We start from the raw sequence: 17,544 nt of genomic DNA on the forward strand, positions 1-17,544 counted from the left end.
CACACGCGCTCGCCACACACACACACACACACACACACACACACACACACACACACACACACACACACACACACACACACACACACACACACACACACATTCATTAACCTCCATCTCTTCTTAGTCTTATTCATTACCTTATGTGCACGTGTGTGGTTGCAGGGGGCCCCCGGTCTTATAGGGCCCCACTGGGATTAGTTACCCCAGTAAGAAGGCGAAAGACTTGCTCAGATTTGGATTTACATAATCTTGGCCTCACTTGCATTTGTGTCACCGTGAATCAAGGTCATGGAGGAACACATACTCAACACAACATTCTAAACAAAAAAAAAAGACACACAAAACCTCAGTGTTTAACTTTGAGAATGTTAAAAAAAGTACAAGCCGGGGTTAGTTTCTACACTTTCAAATTAGGTACATCTGTAATGCCATACATCGGATGCAACACACCTGAGGGCAAACGATGGGGCACAGTAAGCTCTCACCAGAGGTGGGGTTGGCGAAACGGCCTTTCTGTGTGGAGTTTGCATGTTCTCCCCGTGTCCCCCTAGGGTAGGTAGTACCCTCACAAAAAACATGCAGTAATCCTGGTATCTAAACTGCCTCCCCCTGGCCAGCCGGGGGCACCTGATGGAGGGGAAAGGAACTGGTCGGAATAACGTGTTCCTTCCATGCGCTACGTCCGACCGGGGAAACTCTCCCCTGTCAGGTGGTGAAAAGAAGCAGCTTGTACTCCTCATGCACAGAAGGAAGCATGAGGTCCCCCTCCCCCCCAGGATTACATTAGAATAGATAATTGACACTGGGTGATAAAATGGAAAATGCAAAATCGTGGGATAAAAATTATTTGGAGAAAAAAAGTAAGCACTCACCCTCTCCATCTGCCTCTTTCCCTGTTCATCATTTCGGGGGGCGTGATGTTCACACACGGTAGACAACTCAAAGATTTCTGACTTCATGCCTTTGCCTCCTCAGACATGGACGAATGCGCCTCCAGTCCTTGCGCTCAGGGTGGGACGTGTATCGACTTGGAGAATGGCTTTGAATGTCTGTGCCCTCCACAGTGGGAAGGCAAGACCTGTCAAATAGGTGAGTGAGACCCCCACTACTACCCCCAACACTAGTGCCGACACGCAGTCGCACGCATGTTGTATTGAAGAATATGGTTCCATTACTTTTTTGACCCCATTTTGGGCGGGAACCCCTTTTGGTGTTAGCATTATGTTATGCTTTAGCTATTGTAAAATAGCAGACCTACAAGCTCGTAGCGCACCACCGAGTGGCGCGCTACGAGCTTGTAGGTCTGCTTTTTTTGAAAAATCGAAGAACGACTGACATAGAAACATAGCTTTTTCAGAAAACTGTCAGGACATTTTTAGAATCTGATCTCAGGTCAAAATGGGTTAACTTGTTTGTAGCATTCATACATCAGAGTACCGCAGACCCTGGACTCTTTTAAAACCTGAAAACATTCTTATTTCGGAAGGCCTTTTCATGTTGAACTGTTGTGTGACCGATGCCTTTTTTTTGTGCTTGACTTTTTTTTTCTCCAATAACCCTGGTGTTAACCTTCTGTGATTGATTGTGTTTTTAACCATGTAGCACTCTGGGATTCCTTGTGAATGAAAAGTGCAATACAAATAAAATTCATTATTTATTATTATACCAGCAATTTGATTACGCAATAATGCCAGCAGCATGACTTGGGGTATAATACGTGGTTGGGTTTTCTATCATCCATCATATTCAAGGTTGGCATTCCTTTTCACTCTCACTTGATTGAACATTTACTAGCTATGTGTTTGATCACGTTTTTGTGAGATTTGACACATTGATTTAAAAGTGTGTTTTATTCTGCTCAATTCTCGCACATTCTCGTGTTGTTCTGCATCACGTAAGTCCACGGGTAGTTGAAATCCAAACAAACTTTTGCCTTTTTTAGAAGTTGAAACCAGAGGCGTATCTACAATAAGGCGAGGGCAGGCGTCCGCCGGTCCAAATCCATTTCTGGCCTGTTGGCCAAAATCCATACAATGAGAAAAAAAGAGGAAGACCTGAGAACTATTAATGGACAGCTGATTGGCCCTCAATCACCCATTGGAATGTAAATGCATGCCTTTCAGCTTTTGTATCCTACTCGTCTGGCAGGTATATCTCTTTGAAAACCTTTAGTGCTACGAGTGTGCGCGGGGAGACGACAATTAACACATATCTTGCCTGCCCAAAACGTAATTCCTGGATACGCCACTGGCTGAAACATGTACTTCTAATAAGATTGAACGCACTAAGTCTTGTTTACTGTTGGCAACAGCTCTCCATATAGCTTTTATTTCTGGATAAACCTGGCAACTGCACGTGGAACCTGAGCCTCCTTTGGCTAGAATACAAGCAGTCAATAATTCTGGACAACCTGGCAGCAGCCCACGGCGCACTTTTCTCAATGAGTATTTTCCTATGGGTGACGAGCGTTACCAATATGCTATATCGGACTGTTTTGGTCGGTGGCAACGGCCGGTGTCCGCTGTCACTGTTTATGTATCTGTCCCGTCCCGGTAGGGAGGACGCAGCGGGAGGCGTGCTGCCAGGAAATGGATTACGACCAGTAAACAAAGTTGGGGTGCGTAGGAGGGGGCTCGGTGGAGGAAAAGGGAACCCAAGAATTCAGTGTCATCTTACCAGTACAGCTCTCCGCTTTCAGCCAGCAATTGCCCTACTAGCTTACCTGCAGAGCGCTGTGTGTGTGTGTGTGTGTGTGTGTCTGCACTGTGCGTGTGTACGTGCACACGGTTGTGAGTGCGCTCGTGGGAGTTTCAGGTTTCGGAGAGAAGACAGGTGTGTGAGGGGAGCAGGGCTCCCTTGGGGACGCCCCCCTGTTGAATATTTGATGATTGGCAGTGCTTTCTTTTCCTCCTGCTTTTTGGGGGGTGTTGTTGTTGTGAGGATAGATGATGGGGGGGGGTTATTTTGCAGACATGGAAGGGGCAGTGTGTCACCTGTGGTTTCTTGACTGGATTGACCAATAGCGCAGTGGACGTAGTGGCCGCATTACTGCCAACATTAGGCTGTGTGTGTGTGTGTGTGTGTGTGTGTGTGTGTGTGTGTGTGTGTGTGTGTGTGTGTGTGTGTGTGTGTGTGTGTGTGTGTGTGTGTGTGTGTGTGTGTGTGTGTGTGTGTGTGTGTGTGTGTGTGTGTGTGTGTGTGTGTGTGTGTGTGTGTGTGTGTGTGTGTGTGTGTGTGTGTGTGTGTGTGTGTGTGTGTGTGTGTGTGTGTGTGTCTCTTGAACGAGCAAAGTGGCAGAGTGCACGGCATATCCCACACAGAAACTGAGAATCGTCCATTTGATTTGTGACACTTGCTCCTTTATGTCCTGCATAAGAGTGCTGTGTCCCGGTCAGATTCTCAGCATTGGATTGGATTGTCTTCTCAAGCTAAGATTGCTATGTTGAATGTCGATGTTTCTGATTATGTAAAAATGGAATGTGTGAGGCCATCGGCTGCTCAGCAAGGGCACTTGCTGGCCTGGGCAGCTCGCTTGGGCACGCTTCACAAGTTGATACGAATTCACCGTCACGTCCTGCTGAACCAAAGCCCATCCTGGTGAAACACCTAGTTGTTTTGTGAGTCCCAGGTGTGTTTCCTCACTTTTTAGAGCTCTGCAAGCAATCTTTACTGAAACACAAAGTGAGAGATCACAAACGGAATGGGAAAGGTGGGCCTGTAACATTCCCGCCGTTGGCAATGAGATGATGTACTTCGGGACAAACGTGACTGTCTGTGTTGGCATTTTGGTGATTGGCCGTCCAAAGATGTGAGCCTTGCATTCCCTTCTCTTTGTCTTTCCACTCTTCCTCATTTTGATGGACTGGGTGTACTTATTGTTTTGCCTCCTGCCTTCACAGATGCGAATGAGTGCGCTGGGAAGCCCTGTGTGAATGCGTACTCGTGCAAAAATCTCATTGGCGGATATCACTGCGACTGTTTTCGAGGATGGGCCGGACAAAACTGTGACATCAGTCAGTATTTCCTCCTACTCGATGTCACTTACGACTTTTCCAACTTTTCACCCCTGGGCCCCTCCCCGCCACACCCCAAACGTCTCTCTGTTCCTGCCTTCTAGCCGTCAAACTCATAGACGTATATAAAGGCTAGATGGGTCAAGGAGGAGTCTCTGACGTAGGTCACCCAGCAGCCATCTTGCTGAGCTCCTACAGTACAGTACAGTACAGTACAGTATGTGCTATGGTAGCTCAAACAAAAATACTCATAAATCACTCAAATCTTGACGAATTTTCAAACGGGTTGGTTTATTACAAACGTTAGCAACGTGGCTATGATTCAAGATGCTTATCTATTTAATGTTTTTTTTATATGAACGTTGTATAAAAGCATACAAGTATGCGGACGTCTCTGACGTTTATAACAAACCAAACCGTTTGAAAATCGGTTGAAAATTTAGCAAGTTATGGTTATTTAAAAAGCACATAGACACAATGTTATGCTGCACCCCAGAAAGATGGCCGCCACCAGAGCCATAGAGTAAGACAGAGTTACGACAACTCCATTCACTTCATGGGGCCAGGCTCTTCTACATAGACTTCTATTGAAAAGGGACAACCGGAAGTTTACGGAATGCATTGGAGTCTATGGGCTCGTCCAGGCTGTTTTCTGCCCCCTCAATGTCGTAACTCTGTCTTACTCTACGGCTCTGGCCGCCATGTAGCGATGTCGCTCTCCCATTGGTCAGCAGTGCGGGTGAGCCATCTAGCCTTTCTTATATACTATCTCTATGGTCACTCTCTCCTCCCTGACTGACACCAGGCCTAGTTTTCCAGTCTGACCTCCTGTACTCTGACCATGTGGGCTAACATGCATGCAAGGCTCTCCTCCTCTCTCTCGGAGTTTAGCTGAGCCTGACTAGGCTTAAAAACAATTCTAACCCCACTTTTAACTTGACCTGCATGTCACACAGCATCATATACCGGTCAGCATACGGAGTCATTAGGAAATGGCTTAGAGCTGCTCCCATGCTTGGTATGGTCATTCTTTATTTGACCACTGTTGCTTTCATTTCAGATGTCAACAGTTGCCGTGGCCAGTGCCAGAATGGAGGCACATGTAAGGTATGATCACATAATTATGTGTATATTTATATGCATAATATCAAAGGAGAATTCCGGACTAGACTTTTTTTTGTATTACCGGAAGAAGAAAAATCATCAGGCACGCTATGGCTTTAAGCAGGTAGGCGGAGTTAAATGCCTTCCAGCTCAAGGCAGAAGCCACAGAGGGACAACATTCTGTACCCACGTTTTCATGTACTACAGATGTAAACAAGAGACCAGACAGTGGCCTTGTGGTTAGAGTGTCCGCCCTGGAACTGGGAGGTCGGGAGTTCGATCCCCGGCCGGGTCATACCAAAGACTGTAAAGATGGGACCCAATGCCTCCCTGCTTGGCACTCAGCATCAAAGGGTTGGATTGGGGGTCAAATCTACTAATCAAATGATTCCCGAGCGCGGCGCACGCTGCAGCTCACCGCTCCTTGGCTGCGGCTCAACTGCTCCAAGAGATGGGTCAAATGCTGAGAACAAATTTCACTGCGGTAACGTGTGTGACAAATCGTATGACTTTGACTTTGACAATCTAAATAAGTGATTCAGCGCGCACGGTCCTGAGCTGAGGAGAGCTCGGCATGGATTTTCTTTTTTTACTGATCAATGGATATGTTATCGTCATTTTACGGTAAGGAAACGGCTAGTCCGGAATTCTCCTTTTTTAATATGGTGATTCCATACTTTCAGATTTGACAGGAGTGTTTTGGGTTCCCTTTCTCACTCTCTCTCCCTTTCCCCCTCCTCTCTCTCTCTCTCTCTCTCTCTCCCCCCTACCCCTTTATCTCGCTCTGTTATTCTCTCCCCAGGAGGGGCCGAGGGGCCACCATTGCCACTGTCCTGCTGGCTTCACAGGCACCCGCTGCGAGATCCAGCGCAACAAGTGTGACAGCGGGCCGTGCCAGAACGGCGGCCGCTGCCACGCCGTGCTGGGCGGCTTTGTGTGCGAATGCGGGCCGGAATTCTCCGGGGAACTCTGTGAGGTCAGTGTAACGTTCGTCAACAGGGCCTCCGATAACTGGATAGTCATGGTCCAGTCATGGACCATGACAGTAATTCCCTGCTTCTCAAAGTAGGGGCCATGAGGTTACCTCATGGCCCCCAACTCGAGAAAACACAGACAGAAATGTCCCTATCTGATACTCCCTGCTCATATTGTAAATTGTAGGAAATCTGCAAGCACAACACATGTTGAATCGTAATGTGTTTTGTGGTTGCAGATTGAGATTTTTGAAAGGTTTTGAAAAGGTTCCTGGTTAAGAGGACACCAATCTGGCAACCCATAGGCAAAAAAAAGAATTGCCTCTGGGGTGCACCGCCCAGTTCCACGTGTAGAGGCCGCATGTCGGCCTGCTCGCTCTCCTTCTGCCCTCCTCTTCCGGTGTCTTTGTTTTCGTTCCTACTAACCACAAACTCTGCAAGTTCCAATGGGAGTTGCCGACAGATTTAGCTGCGGAGCTCTGAATCTGTCTTGAGAGATTAAGAGAACGTATCTTGTCACGCGATGATTGAGAATTGACCTCACTGGCTTCAATTCTTTCTTTCTTTCATTCCTTTTTTTTAAGTCGACATTTGACGCTAATGTGGGTTAGCAGTCAGGAAACTGACACTTCAGCACTGCTCTGGGGCCCTGAATGGAGGACATTGCTGGTCGGCAGCCAATCCTGATTTAGCATCTCTCCACTATAAATATGAGCTGCCTTGAATGAGACGATGCTGGAAGGCTGCCTGCATATAGTAGTACACTACTCTGCCTACTGAGACGATGCTGGAAGGCTGCCTGCATATAGTAGTACACTACTCTGCCTACTATGGCACGGGGCACATTCCTCCATTGTAGTGACAAAACCACTACGCTTTGGCTATTTTAGTTTTTCTCTTTACTACGCTATTTTATTTATTTATTATTGGGGAATTTCATCTAGATTTCCCTATAGGTTTAAATGAGGTCTTTGACTCTTTGCCACTTAAAGCAAAATCGCAAGAGAGGTTTGGGTTGTGTCCTTGCCCTGATGTAACCCCAAATATTGGTAAGATATCTTCAATAGTTTCTCTGTCGAGATATATTTGGTAGTTTCGGTAGTTGATTAGAAATTGCTATTTAAAAATAGACTCCTCATTGACTTTAATTGCACGGTGAAACGGTCTCAAAGTCAATCTCAAAGTCAAAGGGAAACGTGATTTTAAACGCTACCGCTAACTGTAATTCACAGTTCTGTGTGTGTGTGAAACTCTGTAGCATTGTCCTACAGTAGTCTGCCGTGTTAATAGCAAAATTGCAATCTCGAAAATCACAAAATATGAATCGGGTTAGCCTGGGGTCCACCTATGCTTTCTATGGCATAGACAGCTCCCGGCAGGATCCGCTGGGAGAATCTAGACGCACCGGCATGACATGAGACTAATTAATTAGAGCGACAGAGAGAGAGAGAGAGAGAGAGAGGAGTGTGTGTGTGTGTGTACGTGTGTGCGTCAATTTAACAAAGGTGCAGACGATCAGAATTCAGCAGAGAGTGATCGACGTTTGCGCTACTCTATGCCAAATTGAAGAGGGCTCGGTCCCAGACTTTTTTTTTTCTCCCTGGAAATAAAAACGTCTGGGTTTCCGAGGCTAGAATCGGGTTGACATGCAGTAATAATGGCAGCCATCGACCGTATGGGTCAAATTCGTATAGATGTTCTGGAGAAGAGGTCACTAGTGATCACATTGTTTAGCAAAGCTATTGTGATTATCCTGACTCACGTCTGTTCAGCACTTAATGTTTAATATCCGACAACTGAATGTTTTATGTAGTGAAGCGTGTCGAAAGACCTGCAAGTTCAAACATAAGGCCTACAAGGCAAGATGTCTCCTGCTCTGTTAATGGTGTTGTTGTTGCTCTGATGGAACCAAGATTTATAGAAGTTGAGACACATGAGTTTCCATCACATGCAAACACTCAAGCGCACGCACACACACACACACACACACACACACACACACACACACACACACACACACACACACACACACAGTTTATTTTACTTTAAGTGGCGGGACCAGATCTATTTATGCTAGCCTGTTTAGCAGCTCGAATGGGCTCTGTTGAGGTGCTGTGTGTCTGTCTCTCTCTCTCTCTCTCTCTTCACCCATCTTGTTGCCCACCATCACTCTCGTCTTTAGTACCTTAAATGGCAGCGGATGGAACCCGCAGTTTATGCAGACTTCTGTTTACACAAATTGCAGCCTTTTTCTGCACCAACCTCTAATACAGTACATATGGAAATGGTGAAAGATGTCAGAGCATGGCTTCCGGTGACTTCTCTCCGTCACTCACGGTGGCACATTGTATTTAAAGTGCATTTGCTATTGGTTTAGACGGCTTCAAGATTTATTGTGGAATAGGTTCGAGAAAATGTGATGATCCAACATTTCCACTTTTGGTCCATAGATATTGTGATGATCTTTTAAACCACTTTCAACCTGGGCATGTCATTATGGGCCAAAATTAATCTTAAATGTTCAAAACATAGCAACTCTACGAGGTCACTTTGCAATGCATTGTGAGCTTCTAGAGTGGCTATTTATGTGACGTGTGGTATGGTATGGTAAAGTATGAAATGGGGCTTAAGTGGTTAAGTCTTGTCTCCCAGTGCAGTTTTTAACACTTGGATATTTGCCATGGATGTTTCAACATGATGAACTGAAATTGCTGTCTCCTCCTCCCTTTCCACAGGTCCCAGCTTGGTCTCCTTCAGACGCATGTGATCCAAACCCATGTGAGAACGAGGCCAAATGCCACAGCATGGCCCAGGACTTCTACTGCGCCTGTCCTGAAGGCTATGAAGGCAAGACCTGTGGCCAGCTCAAAGACCACTGTCGCACCCCTCCCTGCCAAGGTAATATATCCATATTGATATTGTGAATTTGTGATGCAAGACTAGATATCATTTAGGATTTTGGGTGTCGTAATATCGCATAAGTGTTGTCTTTTCCTGTTTCTAATCACTTAATCACTCGGAAATGGCTGATCTACAAGGTCACGACATGTCATCTGGTGATGCTTAGTGAGCTTGTAAATCTACAATACATAAGAATCACAATACTGATATCTAGGTATTTGGTGAAAAATATTGTGATATTTGATTTTGGCCACCACAGTAGCAACTGTATAGAACTCCATTTGGACCCTGTGTGTGTGGAGTGTGCGCCACTTGTGCACGAGCCCAAGTTAACCCGCCTTGAGATGGCAAAATAATTGAAGTGTGTATTTCGGTTTCAATTCCTCCGCACAGTGATTGACAGCTGCACCATTGCCATTGCAACGAACGCCTCGGGCGACGACGTACGGCACATCTCCTCCAACGTGTGTGGTCCACGAGGTCGCTGCATCAGCCAACCGGCGGGCAACTTCACCTGTGTGTGCGATCCAGGCTTCAGCGGCACCTATTGTCATGAGAGTAAGTCCATATACACTCTGATCACAGTAGTTGGTTAGTTTCATTTATTGTCCACGTGTGGAAGTTTGGCGACAACAACAACAACAATTTATTTTCATGGCAAAAATGCAGGACAACAGTGGCAAATACATTAAAAAAAATAAAAATCTAGCGAGACATGGTATCATTTAGTGCCTTAATGGCATTAGGAATGCCTGTGTGTGCGATCCAGGCTTCAGCGGCACCTATTGTCATGAGAGTAAGTCCATATACACTCTGATCACAGTAGTTGGTTAGTTTCATTTATTGTCCACGTGTGGAAGTTTGGCGACAACAACAACAACAATTTATTTTCATGGCAAAAATGCAGGACAACAGTGGCAAATACATTAAAAAAAATAAAAATCTAGCGAGACATGGTATCATTTAGTGCCTTAATGGCATTAGGAATGAAGGAGTTTTTAAAGATGTTACGGTTAGCTTTTGGTACTTTGTACCGTCTACCAGAGGGAAGTAGTTGGAACTCCCTGCAGAGTGGATGAGAGGGAGTTCGAACTACTTCCCTCTGGTAGACGGTACAAAGGTGTATGTGGTGTGAGGAATGGTTTCTACATGCAGTACAGTAGCCAGTGGCTACTGTATCCACTATGACTGTATCCACTATGGCTACTGTATCCACTATGAGTTCCTAGAGGTGAACATTTCTGCCAGTAGTCAATGCTCTTTTATCTAACTAACCGTCATCAAATCTTTTTTGTAGATGTCAACGATTGTGTTGGCAAGCCGTGTAGGAACGGTGGAACCTGCATCGATGGAGTCAACTCCTTTCAGTGTTTCTGTCCCGATGGCTGGGAGGGCAGACTCTGCGACCTCAGTGAGCTCCTTTTCCTTTTTATTCCCTTCCTCTCCTCCCCTCTGTCCTCTTCCCTCGCGCCCCCAAATAACAGAAGGGTTCATTTTCTGCAGAAGAATGTGAAGCTTTGGGAACCCCTACACTACAGTACAGCTAATGCTCACCTAGTGCTAGCTAGTTGGTGAAAAATCTACAGCAACGCGTCGCAGCGCGTTGTGAGCTTGTAGATCAGCTATTTTCAGCATGCAACCAAGTGTAAAATGACTTCTCTCTTGTCCACTAGTCCCTTCCTAACATTTTAGTTTAGTTTTTATTTGTTGACAAAATCAACAGTATATTTAGTCATAGTTTTAGTCATCATGGCTTAGTTTTTATTTAGTTTTTGTCAGTGAAAAAAGGTAGTCGACGTCATAGTATTACTCGACGAAAACAACACTGTCCCAAGGTCTACTTTCTTACATAATTGTTGGCATTTGAGAGTTTGGCTCATGGAACATGGAGTGCATGCCAAGGAAATAAAAAACACCAACCTTACCCTCCCTCCCTCCCTCCCTCCCTCCCTCCCTCCTCAGATGTCAACGAGTGCAGGAGGAACCCGTGTAAGAACGGTGGACGATGTGTGGACCTGGTCAACGACTTCTACTGCGAGTGTGCAGACAACTGGAAGGGCAAGACCTGCCACTCCCGTGAGTTCTGTCAAGCTGTGTGTGTGTGTGTGTGTGTGTGTGTGTGTGTGTGTGTGTGTGTGTGTGTGTGTGTGTGTGTGTGTGTGTGTGTGTGTGTGTGTGTGTGTGTGTGTGTGTGTGTGTGTGTGTGTGTGTGTGTGTGTGTGTGTGTGTGTGTGTGTGTGTGTGTGTGTGTGTGTGTGTGTGTGTGTGTGTGTGTGTGTGTGTGTGTGTGTGTGTGTGTGTGTGTGACTGACAAGACAACAATGATTTTCCAACTGTGTGTGTTCCTAAGTTTTCATACATTTATGTAGGCTAAACGTCAACGCTCTGAACCGCATCTCACTTTTGACGTGTGTGTGTGTTAAATCCACTAGTTGACCTTGTTGGTACTAGTTGATAAGAAAGGGAAAAAATTGTTTGTTTTTTTCCCCCCGTTTTTGTAGGCCTCAAGATCAGCTAGATTATAGTTATAGTCACCAATGTACACCGTTTTTAAATTGTTGTAAGAGAAAGCCAGCTGTGTTCATAACTCTGAGTGTGGCATGTGCTACTGTAACTCATCCAGGTGAGAGCCAGTGTGACGGCACCACGTGCAGTAACGGAGGGACCTGCTATGACCACGGCGATGCGTTCCGCTGCGCCTGCCCACCGGGGTGGGGAGGCTCCACCTGCAACACGGGTGAGGCCCGAGGAGGGAGAGGCTGAATTAATGTCGTTTTGGATGTGGTGGTGTTGTGTGGTTATCTTCAGTGGTGGACAATGTACTGAACCCCCAAGTACTGGAGTCAAAATAATAGATGCTCTTGATCAAATAAAAGAAAACTACGTGAAAGTTGCTCACTCAAACTTGTACTTGAGTTAAGGAGTACTTGCTCTTAAATTACTTACTGTTAAATGACTGTGAATACATTGCTGTATTAAAATGTAGACATTCCCCCCAAAACAATATTCTAAGATTTTCCATAAATCACGACGTGTTGTGAGCTTACTATTTTAGTGGTTTTAGTCGTTAGTTCATAATCTTATTTTTTAATCCACTTTGTAGTGGAGTCAAAAGTACAATATCAGTCTTTGAAATGTAGTGGATCCAGTATTAGTATCCAAAAATACCAATACTCAAGAAATTACAAGTACACTAGAGGAAATTAACTTTGTTACTGTCCAGTGTCCACCACTGGTTGTGTGGTTATTTTGGTATTGATTTAAAAAAAATCACGTTTTCATTTTTGATTCAAAATAAATAAATGCACAACTTGCATAGTTAGAACATATTAAATTTGTATTTTTGTTCCCGCCCTAATGTATCTCAATATCTGACTCATCTCCTTCAACGCTCTCTCTGCAGCCAAGAACAGCACGTGTGCCTCCAGCCCTTGTTCCAACGGTGGCACGTGCGTGGGCGGAGGAGACACCTTCACCTGCATCTGCAAGGAAGGCTGGGAGGGCCCCACCTGCAGCCAAAGTAGGATTCAACTCACGCTGTCCAATTTGTTTGATTGATTGAAATATTTATTAACAGTTTGCAGAATTACAGTACATTTCAAGCACAAACTCAATGCAAAGACTGTTAACTGAGTGGACGACCCAATTAAGCATTACACTTGTTTACAAGAGGGTCCACCATGTTCAATTCATCAAAACATTTAGAGACGTACAAATAGACACTTCTATATAGTCAAAGAACAGAACAGGAATTCATCATAAAGGAGGTAAAAAGGGAAAAGAAACGTATACAGTGAGGGGGAAAAAGCACTTTTGCTGCAGATACACTCATAGAGAAGGCCATAGCCAGAGCAGATTTGACGCTCAGCAGTTGAGAATGGTCTTCCTTAAAATATAGCCTGAATTGTATTATTGATGTACAATGGGCACTCTGACAATGGGTACATAACCGGAGGGGCGTATATATGGTCCCAGTAGACACCGTTCTCAACGGGCATCAGCCTAGTTAACGATAACTAGTCCTGCTGGTTAGCAGACCAGTTCATAACATTGGAGTAGCACAACTGTCTTAACCCATTTTGACCTGAGATCAGATTCTAAAAATGTCTTCTACATCCTGACAAGTTTTCTGAAAAAGCTATGTATCTATGTCAGTGGTTCTTCGATTTTTCAAAAATAGCAGACCTACAAGCTCGTAGCGCGCCACTCGGTGGCGCGCTATGAGCTTGTAGATCTGCTATTTTTCAATAGCTAAAGCATAACATAATGCTAACACCAAAAGGGGCTCTCAGGGGTTTTCAACTGATTGTGAATGTGGGACCACCACCCTGACTTGGAATCAACCTTGGGGACCACTGTTGTGTTGGGTGGGCTAAGATTAGTGCTTTTTGTAACACTTGCTATGCATCCCATGTGTATACATCCCAACTGTTTCTCAACCAATGGTCCATTGACTACTAATAATTTCCTAATAATAATGACTCAACCAGACAATCCGGTGCACTTCCCCGTCTTGAGATTCTAACTCCCTTTTTCTGTTCAATTTCTTGACGTCCGACTTGTCAGTAAATGACTACAGTACATGGACAGTCATCATAGGTCACCGGGTCATAGGTCACCGGGTCATTCAGTTCACTGTTGGAAGGGGGGGGGGGGGGGGGGGGGAATCAACAAATGCTACATTACTAAATGCATGGTCAGGGACCACATGCGACACCTTCACAGACACCTGTTGAAAACCCCTGGCCCTGGTCTAAGTGAACGTTCACTTGAAGCTTTCCTGTCCTACTGTTGCGGACATCATAGGAATGATATTGTAATGGTAGACTAGAATTCATAATATTATAATGGGATATTATAATGTAATGGGATTCATATTGTGATGATGGGATCATAGCAATTATATTGTACGGATACAATAAGATTCATATTGTTATAGGATTACGTTGTAATATTGTGAGAAGCCAACACATCATTTTGATTTCCCTCCCATTCTACCAACAGATATCAACGACTGCAACCCTCACCCATGGTATGTATATTTATTTAGCATTGACGTGAAATTCACCACTTTCATCTCTCACTCACTCATGCTCCGAACCCACCCAAAGAGCACCCCAACACACGCTTTATAGGTTTATGTGCATTTGTTCTCTCCTAAACCCAGCCACAGTGGGACTCTATATGCAATGTATATTTCTATGAGAATTTGCGCGTACAAGCTTTTTTTTCCCGCCCAGAATGGGAAATAAATATTTGCGTCCATACGCACCACGCAGCCAGTGAGAACGGTTGCGTTAATGTTTTACGTGAGTGGAAGAAAAGCAGCGTTGTCGGTGTGCTTGTGCGTCACTCAAACACACAGCACGTCATAAACACGCCATAGAAGGAATATGTCCTAAGGTTGGTGTGTGTGTGTGCTGTGGAGGGGTGGGGATTAGGAGCATGTTGGTGTGAGTGACGAGCTGGTAAAATCAGTGGAAGTTGTCCTTTTAAATCAAGCCTCAAAGGGACATCGCTTGGGACATCGCTTGGGAAGAGGTGTGTGTGTGTGTGTGTGTTGGGGGGAGTTGGACATTGAATGGGGCAGGAGGGTGGGAGTTGTTGGGGAGTGGAGACGGGACGACAATGAGATCCCCCTGGACACAAGAGTCCCTCTTGCCCCCATGGAGGGAGGCAGTGGGGGGAGGCTCGTCCATTCTTTCCCCTGCGACCTGGGGGTGGGGGTGGGGGGGGTGGGGTGGCCAGCGCCTTTGAGGAGGGATGGGATGGAGGGATGATGAGGGGAGGGGAGGGGACCGGACACGCCTATTAGCATGTGAAAGGTGTGGGGGGGGGGGGGGGAGCTGTATTGATGAATTGAATTGAGCCTTGTGACCCACCCCCCCCCCCACCCCACCCCACAGCACATACATACATACCATGCTTTGTTGCAGCTGGAAAGGATACGGCCCTATATCTAATCGTTTCTCTCTCTTTCTGCGTTTCCCCTTCCTTCCTGTTTCTTTTTTCTTCCTCCTCCCAGCTACAACGGAGGCATCTGCGTGGACGGAATCAACTGGTTCCGCTGCGAGTGTGCGCCAGGATTCGCCGGACCTGACTGCCGCATCAGTGAGTGACGATATTATTATAGCTGAGGTTAATTTATTTTGGATCTGCTGCAACTCTCAAAACAAAACAACGGCAAATGAGGATCCTCCAATCAGGACGTTCAGTTGCATAACCCTGGGCTGCTGCAGGGGGATGGATAGATGGATGGAGGGAGGGAGGGAGGGAAGAATGGAGGACGGAAGGACGAGGGGAGTGGCACACCTCGACACCTAAATGTCAGGCCAGGACACCCCTCCTCGACCCCCACTTTTTCCAGTCCTTTAACCCCCAAGGGTCAGAGGTGGTCCCTCCTCCTCCATACTCTCACACAGAGCACACACAAGAAGACAAATTACCCACTGACCCTGAAATTCTTCCCCTCTCCTAGACTCCTAGTCTTTGTTTTGTCCAGGGGGCCAGTGTTCACCTTTGTCGGGCTTTGAATATATATATATTTTTTTGTTTTTTCTCACACACGGCTACTACCGTGTTTGCATCTTGTTGTGAAATCCAGGCGACAAAGGCCTAGAAGACCACATCTGTATGCACGCGATTGACGGACGGCATAATGATACCTTTTCCCTCAAGGAGCCCGTGAGCTCAAGCCGGCCCTGCCAAGGCGCTTGTGAAAGATATTAACGTGCTGGCACGTGTGCACTTTGGACACGCCGGCATACGTAGAACTGCAAAGAATTGACCTAACAATCTTTTTTTTTTTTGGGGTCTAATTTTAGAGTTCAGGGACACTAATCTTGTTATTTATCGTGACAGTCTTCCTCATGTGACCTGCGCTAATCTGATAATGATAGCGGCAACTGTATAATGAGTGACACACCCTCTCTTCTGTTTAGACATCAACGAGTGTCAGTCTTCGCCGTGCGCCTACGGCGCCACCTGCGTGGACGAGATCAACGGCTTCCACTGCGTGTGTCCACTCGGAAGAACAGGCCTCCGATGCCAAGAGTGTAAATAATCCCGTCTTCTGTCATCACCGCCTCATTGATTTGATTGATTCATTCATGCATGCATGTGTTCGCCCATTCATTCATTCTTTGCGTGTGGATTTGTGTCTTTCCTTGTCGTGCAGTCATAGGCATCGGGAAGCCCTGCTACCACACCGGGCTGCAGTTCCCCCACGGGAGCCACTGGGAGGAGGAGTGCAACAGCTGTCACTGTGGCAACGGCAAAGTCAACTGTACAAAGGTATATCACGCTGCTCCCAAATGAACTGTACAAAGTGAACTGTACAAAGGTATATCACGCTGCTCCCAAATGAACTGTACAAAGTGAACTGTACAAAGGTATATCACACATGCTGCTCCCAAATGAACTGTACAAAGTGAACTGTACAAAGTGAACTGTACAAAGGTATATCACACATGCTGCTCCCAAATGAACTGTACAAAGTGAACTGTACAAAGTGAACTGTACAAAGGTATATCACACTGCTCCCAAATGAACTGTACAAAGTGAACTGTACAAAGGTATATCATGCTGCTCCCAAATGAACTGTACAAAGTGAACTGTACAAAGGTATATCATGCTGCTCCCAAATGAACTGTACAAAGTGAACTGTACAAAGGTATATCACACTGCTCCCAAATTAACTCCTCTTCATATCGTCGCCGTCGCGCTTTTTTGTGCGCGTTTGTCCAAAACAGTCACTTTTCAGAAAACCTGATTGATTGATTGGTTCCAATAAATTCACTGCATTTTGAACCAGTTCAGAGTGTTTCCATTGAAAACCAATTGGTTCAGAACCCTAGAAGTTGGTTCGAAAAAATGTACGCCGGTTCGGTGGAAGCGCCACGGTTCCAAGAATATAGAACGGAACAAGTTCTAGAACCAGAGTTCGCTTGGTGGGGAAAAGGGGACACCGTGTAGTTGCAACAAACAGTACTTAAACCCTGTACTTCAATAACCGGAGTCCCTCAGGGGTCTATACTAGGGTCCCCTCCTTTTCCCCTCTATTCCAAACTGTCTAATGCCTCTGTTCCCTTGTACTATGTCAGGTGGTGTGTGGCCGTCGTCCCTGCCTGCTCCAGAGTTCGGGTCAGGAGCGTACTAGACAGCTGTGCCCGGCTGGTCGGGAGTGTGTGGAGCACAGCTACCTCACCTGCTTTTCCCCGCCATGCCACCAGTGGGGCGTGTGCGCCGTCCAGGGACCCCCGCCTCCGCAAGTGCCCACCAAATGCCAGCCCAACAGTGGGCACCTGGACAACAGCTGTGCCCGCATAACGCTAATTTTCAACAAGGATAAAGTACCAGCAGTGAGTACTGACTAATTATTTGTAATTATTATAGTATCGTTATTAAAAACTTGGAACATGTTTCCCCCTAGGGGCGGCGGTGGCTCAGGGCTAGAGTGGCTGGATGGTAACCGCAAGGTTCCCAGTTCGAACCCTGTGGGCTCCCCCAGAGTTAGTGTCGAAGTGTCCTTGAGCAAGACACTGAACTACTAA

General features: G+C 46.0%; 1 protein-coding gene across 2 annotated transcripts in view; it reads left to right on the forward strand.

Moving 5' to 3' along the window:
- jag2b (jagged canonical Notch ligand 2b) overlaps positions 1 to 17,544 on the forward strand; it is a 73,284-nt gene that overhangs the window by 49,893 nt on the left and 5,847 nt on the right. The window contains exons 9-23 of one of the 2 annotated variants that reach the window (XM_079525832.1): positions 976 to 1,089; positions 3,900 to 4,013; positions 5,074 to 5,120; positions 5,920 to 6,093; positions 8,827 to 8,989; positions 9,386 to 9,550; positions 10,290 to 10,403; positions 10,955 to 11,068; positions 11,616 to 11,729; positions 12,396 to 12,512; positions 13,997 to 14,024; positions 15,018 to 15,103; positions 15,934 to 16,047; positions 16,170 to 16,285; positions 17,095 to 17,352. In XM_079525832.1, the coding sequence (XP_079381958.1) occupies positions 976 to 1,089; positions 3,900 to 4,013; positions 5,074 to 5,120; positions 5,920 to 6,093; positions 8,827 to 8,989; positions 9,386 to 9,550; positions 10,290 to 10,403; positions 10,955 to 11,068; positions 11,616 to 11,729; positions 12,396 to 12,512; positions 13,997 to 14,024; positions 15,018 to 15,103; positions 15,934 to 16,047; positions 16,170 to 16,285; positions 17,095 to 17,352 (1,838 nt within the window). The remainder of the gene's footprint in view (positions 1 to 975; positions 1,090 to 3,899; positions 4,014 to 5,073; positions 5,121 to 5,919; positions 6,094 to 8,826; positions 8,990 to 9,385; positions 9,551 to 10,289; positions 10,404 to 10,954; positions 11,069 to 11,615; positions 11,730 to 12,395; positions 12,513 to 13,996; positions 14,025 to 15,017; positions 15,104 to 15,933; positions 16,048 to 16,169; positions 16,286 to 17,094; positions 17,353 to 17,544) is intronic. The other variant, XM_079525833.1, reaches the window with a different exon arrangement.

Source organism: Electrona antarctica (assembly GCF_951216825.1).
Source record: "Electrona antarctica genome assembly, chromosome: 17".
NCBI classification, from domain to species: Eukaryota; Metazoa; Chordata; class Actinopteri; order Myctophiformes; family Myctophidae; genus Electrona; species Electrona antarctica.